Source organism: Mesitornis unicolor, unplaced genomic scaffold (genome assembly GCF_000695765.1).
Source record: "Mesitornis unicolor isolate BGI_N332 unplaced genomic scaffold, ASM69576v1 scaffold32534, whole genome shotgun sequence".
In the NCBI taxonomy this organism is placed as follows: domain Eukaryota; kingdom Metazoa; phylum Chordata; class Aves; order Mesitornithiformes; family Mesitornithidae; genus Mesitornis; species Mesitornis unicolor.
The window spans coordinates 158-10,896 of record NW_010178611.1 but is presented as its reverse complement, the minus strand read 5'-3'; the positions used below and the strand labels follow the sequence as shown (position 1 = coordinate 10,896).

General features: G+C 42.0%; 1 protein-coding gene across 1 annotated transcript; it reads right to left on the bottom strand.

Moving 5' to 3' along the window:
* Nucleotides 1–3,371: 3,371 nt before the first annotated feature.
* On the bottom strand, nucleotides 3,372–6,895 carry OSER1 (oxidative stress responsive serine-rich 1). Its single transcript, XM_010182521.1, has 3 exons — nucleotides 6,819–6,895; nucleotides 4,904–5,017; nucleotides 3,372–4,178 (listed from the first exon to the last, which is right to left on the bottom strand). Exons 1-3 carry the CDS (start codon nucleotides 6,893–6,895, stop codon nucleotides 3,488–3,490), a joined length of 882 nt encoding a protein of 293 aa, XP_010180823.1. The 3' UTR covers nucleotides 3,372–3,487.
* Nucleotides 6,896–10,739: the final 3,844 nt, after the last annotated feature.

The following is a 10,739-nucleotide window of genomic DNA, read 5'->3' as shown; positions in this document are numbered from 1 at the left end:
GGGGCGGGCGGGGGAGCCGTGCCCCGCTCCGCCGGACCCTGCCGAGGGACGCCCGGGGCAGAGCCGGGCCGGGGGGGCTGAACAGGAGCTCGCTGCGCCCGCGGCGGCACTTGAAGGGAGAGAGTTGGAGCAAAGAGGAAAAGCACCATCAGACCCAGATCACAGCGCAATCCTGCTCACCCTGCCTGCTGCTTCTAAAGTGAATGTGCAGAGCTGCTTTAGGGTAGTGAAAAGAATCCACAAGTAGTCATTCACCCCCTCTCTGAAACACCAAAAAACTTACCAAAAATCTCCTTCCGTTTAACAGCTGGCAGCATAATTTAGTCTCACTATGTTTGGAAAAGAAAGGTGAGACACTCCCTGGGACAGCCCACCTCACTTATAACAATCCGTGTCATCAAATACAGCTGGTAGAGAGAGGACAAGGAATGACATACCAGGTAACAGGCTAATCGTAGCCTTCCCTTCTTCCAGCCACACCTGTCCCATATCCTAAAGACAGCATCACAGCAAGGCCATGAGCAGAAGATCTTCCCTCATTGACCAGAAGCTGCTGAGAAGCTGCAAGAGCTGCAGGGTAAGACCATGCCATGAGCAAGCTGTGGTTTGCCCTTCAAGATGAGCTCTGGGGCAAAGCTGCCACAGACAACTGCGGGTTTCAGACTCTTATAACACAGCTTTACAATTTGGACAACCAGTCCATCATTGCTGTCAACAACATTGCTGTCTCTAGGGAGATGTATAGAAGATAAAAACACCCAATATACCATAGTTAACTGCAAGAAAGGCTAAGTATGTATATATAGTAAATAAACTGCAAAATACCTGTAGGCACAGGCGAAAAGGACCAACTCTGCACCAACTAAAAGCATATAGCTCATTATGAAAGGCCTCATTTATTTGGCTACAGGAAGGAACGGGCACTTTGGTAAGGTACTCCAACATGACTCAGAAGTTCTGCTGCTTGGCAGAACTAGCCCTCTAAAGCTTTTTTTTTTTTTTAAGTAGCGAGATCTTGAATTTGGCTCAAGTTGGATTTCTTTTTTCTTAAAGCAAAGCTTTTAGACTACTCAGTGATGCTTACAATGTTCTTGCTGCATGATTAAAGGCTGGAAATTCATATTTTCTCAAAGCAAAACCAAAGGTTTTTGTTTTGTGGTTTCTGGGTAGACAAAAGCATCTTAAAATGCCTTGTAGTAACAGAAGGGAAAGCGTTAAGGCAGCAGTGGCAGCTGCCCATGGTCTTCTATTTCATGGTGTTCCAGGACTTACCAGTCCAAAGATGTTGTAACTGCCCTAAGAGGATGCCAAGTTCAGGACCACATAATTGTTTACTTAGCAACTCTTCCTAATTACACAGCACTGTTGTGAACTGATAGTACACTTTGTTTCAATGTTAATACGTTATGCATCTGCTGGCATTTAAAAAGCCTTTGCTGACCACTAACATATCCACATAATCGCACTTCAGAAAGCACTGACACTGTCTATGCACTAATGCACCACCCAGAACTGGTCTTTTCTTCATTTTGGCAGAAAAAAAAGAAGTCACATTCTCTGCTGAAGGCTGAGCAGCAGAGAGTGCTGTGCCCAACTTGCCCACAGCCAGCCGGGGGGTGACCTCTAGTGGCCCACAGCACTGCTTGCCTCCCTTCCCAGTCTACACCAGTTAATATCTTTCTACTCTATTTTTTTTTCTTTACGTTATCTCCTGGATTTCAATCTCCTTTCTGTAACAGGGTACTGAGTGCTTGGTGTTGTGATCCTAAATCCTGCGAGTACAGGTCTGCAGATGAAAGAAATGGTAAAAAGCAGCATGGCCTCGACAGGCATTCTCAGCCTCACAATGGTGCTGTGGCTGCTGCTTGTAAGCATTTGGGAACAGTAAAGAATAATTATTTGAGAAGTAAGGTCATCCTGCACTTCGCAGCCCAGTATTGCAGACAATAGTCACTGAACAATTGCCTTGAATTCAGAATGCAGAAATACAGCAGACAAATGGAGGGGAGATGTGGGACCCAAGAACAATCTACAAGGGGTGGATGGATGACACTTCAGAACTGGCAAAACAGGTAAATATGCATGGCCACTTAGTGAAGATCATAGATACTGCCACAAAAATTACAAAAAAATCCAACAGTAACATCAAAGAATTTTGCAGGTAAGTATTTGTCTCCATTTCTCCTCCAGACCTTGCAGTTGAGAAAAGCTCAGGTACTGCAAAGAGTGAAAACAAACTGAACACAACTTATCTCCCCCACAACAAATCATATGCAATGGGATGCTCCTTTGCTATATACATATGAATAAAGAACAGATTGTGCTGATGCACACTAAGTATGGCAAACTGGCTGTTTCTGAATAAGTAAATTTCAGGAAGAATGCAAACCTCCATTGGTATTCTGGACCTGGACAAGGCCACTAAAGAGACAACGGTTTAGTAAAAGGACGGTGCTCAGGGTTTCCCTACTGTGCAGCTGACAACCGTTTGCTCAAGTCTATGGATCTTAATATTTGAAGGGTTACAAAGCAGGCTGAACAAAGCTGGAAATACAGAGCAGGAATTTGGATCACTGAAGGGTGTTTCAGCCTTCATAAAAATAAACTGAACAGGGTCTACAATCTCATTTCTCTTTTGGTTAACTGGAGAAGCACCCCCGCTGCAGAAAGCAGGGTATTTCTGCTGCTGCAGACAGGTCTCTAAGGCACACTGGACACTCAACAAAAAGTTAACACTTGCTTTACATTTTCCACTAAATAAGAAGAGAGATATTAGAATAACTTCTTGAAACAGTCCTGCTTTGATTGTCCAAGTTTCTTCTCTAAACAGACAGCCTAGCAAGCAAATATTATGTTAACCTACCAGCATCTGACTACATGAACATCAAAGATAAGGCAGCCTGTTCAGCTGATCAGAAATAAAGCCTCTTTAGGCACAGAGAAATAACAATACCTCCAGCCCAAGAAAAGATGACTCTGTCTCCTGAATTTGCCTAGAATAATAGGACCAAGAAAATAACGGGATAGTCACTCCTTTATGAAATAAAATCAGAGGCATGGGGGTCCAAAAACACAAGTGTAAGTGTTAACAACCAGAGACCAAAGCAATTTCAAAGAAGCTGAATTATACCAAGTTTCTCACAATGAAAGTTCTAATCACCAAGAAATGTACAGGCTCTTCTCTTCCAACAAACTAAAAGGGGAAGGCTTTGTAAACAAAGTAGAATTTCCCAAGTGTTAGGTCACTTCAGTATAGGCAGGTATGCTCTAAACACATTTGCCATGTTTACTTCATTATCTATTCCAAGCTGAAACTATAATACTTAAGCTAAACTGTTTGTTCAGCTTAAATAACGAACATTAGCTAAGATGAAAAGAAGTGTTTTTATTGCAAGCAGAGTGAGCAGGGAGTGGGCTGCATCTCACATGAGTGTGACAGAGGGCAGATTTAACCCACCCACCCTTCTGGTTTTAGTGCTCATTGTTGTCAAGTGTACATCATTTCTGCCATGTGAGACATTTTCTTTGGAATATACAGGTAATACTCCATGTATCCCGAAAGATCTTCAATAGTCACATCATCCACAAAGGCCCTGGCTTGCTCAGAGCAAGAGCGTGGAGAACTTGAGGGAGTTCTTGATGGCAAAGCCTGGGAGTTATCCTCAGAAACTGTTCTAGCAGGTGCCAATTGGAGAGTGTTCTGTAAGCCAGAGAATTTGTACACTTCCATATCTTGCCATCGTTTACACTGACAGGCTTTATCTGCACACACACACGGCTTATTTGTGTTCAGCTTGGACATGGATTCAAAGTCAGAAAGCTCCGTAGTCTTTAGGCTTGCTTTGGATGTCAGAGAAACAGCAGCTGGAGAGTTGTCCTGTTTGTTGTCTGATGCTGACTGTGCAACAGAAGCTCCCAAAGATTCAACATCAGCACCCTTCTCGACAATGTCAGGAGCAATACTGCATCGTTCATGTGCACAAGCTTCCTTTGGGACTGGCATCCCAAACCTAGCGCTGTCTTCTGCAGCATCAATCTGGCTCTTGTGCACTAGCTGCTTGCACATGGAATGTGAAGTTGTGCTGCAATGGATAAACTTCGGAGGATGAAGAATTGGAGACTTGGAACGTCTGCGACGCTGGGTTCTCACAACTCCTCTTGAAGGCTTCTTCACAGACCTACCAAGGAAAGATACAAAAGGGAGTGAAGATTCACTAAAACACTGATCACTGGTTTACAAATAGCATTGGGCAAAATCTCTAATGTATTTATATTGCATATGAGAGCTTTAAGCTCAGAGTACTTGCTCAAAGTATTCTCCATCTTGAAATCTGACTTTGTTCTAGTCAAGCAGCTGTATAAAATAGAAAAGGGACACCTGAGAAGTGAAACCTAAAGTGCATGCTTTTACAATTAGAAAATGAGTTAAGCACGTGAGACAAGAAAATAACCTAAGAGAAGAACAAAGCAGAAGACAACAGCACAAAACTAACAAATCAAGGCTAAAGGTTAGTTTTGTTTCAGTAGGATATTAGCGTGAAGTTCTGCATAGATACTCCAGAAACCAATTTTTTATTTTAATCTAGTTCCCAAGGCACACTGACAGCTTCTGCAATATCAAAGTTTCTGAAAAACATTTATTCATAATTGTCCAACTCAAAAACAGCAGTTCACATTTATATGAAGAAACATCTATAAAGTTAGAAACATTTAGCTGAATAGCATTTCCTTTTACTTCATATGAACAGAAAAATGTGGTGTAGAGTATTTTAAAGAGTCCCTTTATTAAAGAAAAGTTGGTTTCCTTGTGTAGGGGTGTAGTTTCTAATAAACTTGTCTACGTAACATCCCCTTTCAATGCAGTGTCATTTGAAGTAGCCTGGTAATCCCAAGCTTCTCTTACCCGTGCCAGGTTTCCTTAGAAGTGCACACATTCTTAGGTTTGGTTTCATCTGCCACTGTTCTGACTAGTGCTCTAGGACTTGTCCCTTCACCCACAGAGGGAGAAGCAGTAGACCTGTGAAAGAGAGAATGAAAAGTTAACAACCTTAATGGTTAGCATTATGAATATGAAAAGGCTTATAAATCCTCTTTCCCAGAAAAGATTGACATAAATCGTTTACACTATGTCTTAAAAGACCTGCCCACAAAGACAACCCAAATCAGAAAGATAGTGTTTACACATTCTATCTCAAAAGTCTGACTCTTTCACCAACCATGATGCCATTCAGCAACTAGACTGCAAATTCAAACTCCACACGTCAATGACTAAGCACACACAATGGCTAAATTTCTGTTCCCCGGGAGAGGGGAGGGGAAAAACACCATCACTGAAGAAACACGTCTCTTTTTCCAGAGACAAATAAGCCATTCTTTCCTAAAAATAAATGTTCTTTGGACATAAATAGACTTTGTTTAACTGAAGAACACTCAAGCCTCTGTCTAGGGCTACGTAAGCTAAATCTCTTCATACTATTGCAAGTTCAATCACTTGAGAAACCGTTGTGTCAGATCTTCAACTTCTATTCAAGTCAGGAACCTCAGAAGATTTACTAATTTTTCTGGTGTTTTCATCCCAAACTCCCAGTTTCAAGGAGCTGTGAAAATCCCAAGAATAATTTTTCCAAGTTGTGAGTTCGCTGGAATTCAGGAGGAATTTTCCAAATCCTCTATAAAATTGGTTTGAAAGCAAGGCTGATGCCCTGAAACGTGAAAATAAGTCTCCAAACATTGTTCTAGGACAGCTTTAACTGATACTTAACAGAGACTAAACTATTAGTCAAACACCTGCTATTTTCCACTTAAAGAACAACAGAAAACACAGAGCAGTAAATTGAAGACCAACAGTAAAAACTCCAAAGTAATTAAGTGTGCCTGACTTGGCAGTGGGACTAGAGATACTGAACAAATGAGAGGCACCTGGGTGGTGATACATTTCTAACAAGTTTAATTACTTAAATGAAAGATAACTTCAGAAGCACATTTACTCACCCTCTAAGTTCTATGGTAATTCAAGTTACAACCTTGATACTTACATACTGCCTTACCTGCACTTTCATTTCAGTCAGTGCCATAATTGTGTCACTGACAATAGTTTACTGAAACATAGTATTACAAAAATAATATGTAATGGTGCACATTTGTCAGCAGAAAAACCACATTATATAGATGCCTTCTTTTTTCTCCCCTCCATTTCAGACAGAAATGATTGCCACCAACCAAAGACACATCCTGCTTGTGTTCTGCTACCTGGGACTGGGAGGTTAAGTGCCACGTGTCAGAACTCCCAGAAAACCAGACAACACAAAAAGCATTCTTTCCCATTTAATGATTTTGGTTATAAATAGGAAATTTGTAAGAGACATCAATAAAAATAGTTTGTGTGGGAATCATGCACTGAATCTAATGTTCTTTTTTACTGACATGGAAAGAACGTTTTTCTCCTAGGACAAGATGGGAGATTATTCTCATGACAGGCCTTCAGAGCCATGACAATATGCTAACTTCAACAGCAGAGTTCTAGTGCCATGAACATAACCTCTGGCAGCCACATTCATGACAATATTAATTTCAAGCATGCTGTCAACTGCTGACTATTGTTAGGTTTGTTTCAAGCCTGTTTGTGAGCTAACAATGACCAACCAAACTACAGTTCCTTCAGAAGTGCAGAATTTATCTCAATTTGTTTAGCTAGAATGAAGGCCTTCAGTGCCTCACCTTTTGGAATTACCTCATTCCTTCAAATTTAGCAGTAAGGGTGCTCCCTTCGAGTCTGTTGGTAATATGTTAACTCCATCCCTCCCTGTGGTGTTACTTACCCAGCTGAGTCAACTCTTAGCTTTTTGAATGCTGTCTGCAGGCTTTCCTCTTCTCCATCCTTAGCTTCCGTTTTCATTATTGGGGTGGCCAGAAGCTGACAGAGTTACCATGTGCAGCTACAAGCAGAAAAGAGACATGACTGTAAGAACCTTGTTAAAAACATTAGTTGCCCAGCAGCATCAAAATACATGAAAATAAACTCAAAATAGCACACTGAGCATACAAAGCTGAGGTCATTCTAGCAGAACATTTTTGAAAGATGATTCAGAACAAGCTTCATGATACTCAAGAATTGAACAAACAGTCTCTTGTACAACTGCATAGGTGAACTAGCAATTTAAAGTAAAATTTGGTGTCGATAGTGTCTTGCACATCCATAACAGTTTAGACAGACTCTCTTTATTTGTCTTAGGGTGTTACCAGAGTAACTCCAGAAGAGGTGAAACACAAGAAGGAGCACCACCATCAGAAACAGTCAACTTTCTACAACTATTTCTGACTTTGGGGCTTGATGTTACACATACATTAAAAATAAACGACAAAAAACCACCACCCAAAAACAAAAAACCCCAACCAAACAATAAAGCCAAACCAAAAACCAAAACAACAGATCTTTCTTAAAACAAGGTAAGTTTTCAGCTAAACAACATATTTTGATCTTATGTTTAGATCCCAGCAAGAGTAACATACTCCTATCAGGACATGATATTTTGATTGCAAATAGCTATTAAAATCTTCTGGCATCAGAAGAAGCTCTTGCACAAGTACAAATGCTAATAGCAGTAAGAACACCAAACAAGAAACATTATTCTAAATAAAAAAGGGATTGATAAAAACTGGCTGATGTATTTCTTTAAAATCTACCCTGGGCATAATTTAATCTACCTACAAAGGAATCTCAAATCTTTCTAGATTTGATGCCCTTCAGTACAGTTCTGCAATCACTTCCACATCCTGCACCAGCTACACTTTCATTAAAAAATACTGGATAAAGGTTTGCTTCCATAGAATGAGCTTTGCTTTTGCTGAGCAGCAACCACCAAGAGTAGCGAGTCAGCTCCATACCAGCCTACCTTAAGGTCAGCATGTGTTGAAGATTACCTGGCTGATTAACCTGCTTCATTTAATGTTTCCCACTTTTCTACTTCTAGAAAAAACAGCCCATTTGGTGTGGGTGCTGTTACTGAGCAAGCCTTTGGCCACATTGTGTGGGCTGTGGTGAGGTTGTCTCAGTGGAGTTTTCTTGTTTGTTTGCATTTTTGTTTGTTTGTTTTTTGGTTTTCTTTTTAAATGACAAGGTTGTCTGACTTGACAACATTCCACAATGAAATGAGAAAGGGGTTTACAGGAACCCCACAAACTTCAACAAGAGGAAGTGCAAAGCCCTGCCCCTGGGCAGGAACAAGCCTACATGCCAGTACATGTTGGGAGCCACCCAGCTGGAAAGCAGCTTTGCAGAAAAAACGCCCTGCAGGTCCTGGTGGACACCAAGAAGGACATGAGCCAGTGGTGTGCCCTTCTGGCAGAGGGACTAATGGTATTGTCCTGGTTTGAGCTAAGTAGAACTAATTTTCTATTTAGTGATTTTTACTTTTCACCTCAGTCTCTTTTAAGTGGCAGAACTTGCTGAAAACTAGCAGGATGTTTTTCCAAGACAGTGTGTACTGATAACGTTCAAGGCCAAGTGTCTCACCATGGGTGCTGTGTCTGTGCCTGCGTGGGGGGAAAAGTGGACCCAAAACTGACCAACTAGGTATTCCATCCCACATACATCATACTCGGTATAAAGCCGAGAGATCACGAGGCTCTCAACCCTTCTTCCATCTTGAAGCCCTTCCATCTTGGACCCTTTCGTCTGGCTCGGATCCTGATTCATGTGTTCCTGCATCCTGCTCCCAAATGCTGCTGAGTCTGGTCTGGGACTTTTCCAGTGCCCTGCTCTGCAGAGCCTCTGGTGACATATACATCACAGGGGGGAGGATTTTATATTGGTTTTGGATATATTTGTACATATCTGTATATATTTCATTATTTTTCTATTTACATTATTATCCTGTAGTATTAGTATTATTGTTTTATTAAACCTGTTAGTTTTATTTTCCAACCCATAGTCTCTCTCCCTTATTCTCTTTTCTCTTCCTTTCTGGGGAGGGAAGAGGAGTTAATAGAGGGCATCTGTCCAGGATCCAGTGGCTGGCCCAGCCCTAAACCACGACAGGTGATCCAGTTGCTGGCCCAGCCCTAAACCACGACAGGTATCCTGGGCCACAGGTCAAGGGAGCTGATCCTTCCCTCTGTTCAGCACTGGTGAGGCCACAGCTGGAATGCTGTGTCCAGCACTGGGCTCCCCAATACAGGAGACACAGACATGCTGAAGAGAGTCTGGTGACAGGGCACAGAGATGGTAAAGGGACTGAAGCATCTCTCCTGTGAGGAAAGGCTGAGAGGGCTGGGACTGTTTGGCCTGGAGAAGGATCAGGGGGATCTCATCAATGTATATAAATCCTGTAAGGAGGGTACAAAGAGAACAGAGCCAGACTCCTCTCAGTGACAGGACCAGAGGCCACGGGGCACAGAAAACTGAAACGCAGGAGGTGCTGTCTGAGCATAAGGAAACACTTCTGTGCTGCGAAGGGGACTGAGCACTGGCACAGGGTGCCAAGGAAGGCTGTAGAGTCTCGTTCTATGGAGATACTCAAAAGCTGCTTGGATATGGTCCTGGGCAACCGGCTTGGAGTGACCCTCCTTGAGCAGAAGGGCTTGGACCTCCAGGAATCCCTGCCAACCTCAACCATTCTGTGATTCTGTATCTTCCTGAAGCTCTAAGAATCCATTACAAAGGTAACTACTCACATCCAGCAAAGGGAAACAGCTCCTGTGACAAGAACATATTTACACAGAGCACTAACTCTACCTAGTAATACAACAATAATGCTTATGTTAGCGGTGCTTTTACCAACTCAGCACCGGCTTTTTTGTAGCATGGAAGAGCAAAGGTCTTGGTGAAGAGAAGGGAGAAATCTGAATCTCTGCAGCTCAGTTACGTATGCAAATACAGAGTGATAACTTCTGTTCTCTCACAGCCTCCTTCATGTTGGAGGTGGCAGCTCTCCCCCCTGCTGTTCCCTCCGCTATGGTATCATCTGGATGCTCTGTCTTGCAGACAGCTTTTATGACACACACAAAAAGATAATGTGTCCTAACAACCCCAAGGCACACGTTGGCCAGTGAGTCAGACAGCACATAAACATGAGAGGAGGAACATGGAGACTGACAACACGATGCTCATCTGAGCAAGTTATTATTTTAGATACTGTCTCAGTTATAGATGACTAATCTGATGAAACATATGGTCCCTATTTCACAAAGTATTTTTTCCTTGAACAGAAGGTTCTTTAAAAATAAAAATTCAGTCTATGACCTTTCTTTAAAAAAAAAAAAAGACCAAACCCCTGTATTACATAACCTTCACATGAAAATGGCAGTAAAACACTTTTAAATCATTGTACATTATTCAAAACATACTATCAGCTTTAGACTAAATATTTTACTGTGCTGTCCTTCATCACTGACACTATAAGCCCTCAAAACAAAGATAAAAACCCATTCACTCTGTGATAATTTAAGCTTAAGCATTTCAGATACACCAGTCAACGAGCACTGATATCAAGGAAAAAAAGTGAATTACCGTGAAAAACAACAGAAGTTTAACGTTGTGTCAGAAAACACACTGAAACCGCTGCTTTTTATCTCCTAGGAAAATACACGTCCATGCTTTCCCCGTTTATTTCCAGCTCTTTCCCAGCAGCACAGGACCACGCACCCACCACCTGTCGCAGCGTTATGACGGTGCCACGCACAAACGCGCGTTTGGCTTCAAACAGAGGCGTGTAAAGGGATTAAAAGCCCCGAGACGCTCC

What these genes read in the sequence shown, in the direction of transcription:
- OSER1 (XM_010182521.1), bottom strand. Translation starts at nt 6,895, where the DNA reads ATGAAAACGGAAGCTAAGGATGGAGAAGAGGAAAGCCTGCAGACAGCA. An exon ending in CTAAGAGTTGACTCAGCTGG is followed by an intron (nt 5,018 to 6,818) that starts GTAAGTAACACC and finishes TCTCTTTCACAG; the next exon opens with GTCTACTGCTTCTCCCTCTG. An exon ending in TCTAAGGAAACCTGGCACGG is followed by an intron (nt 4,179 to 4,903) that starts GTAAGAGAAGCT and finishes TTTCCTTGGTAG; the next exon opens with GTCTGTGAAGAAGCCTTCAA.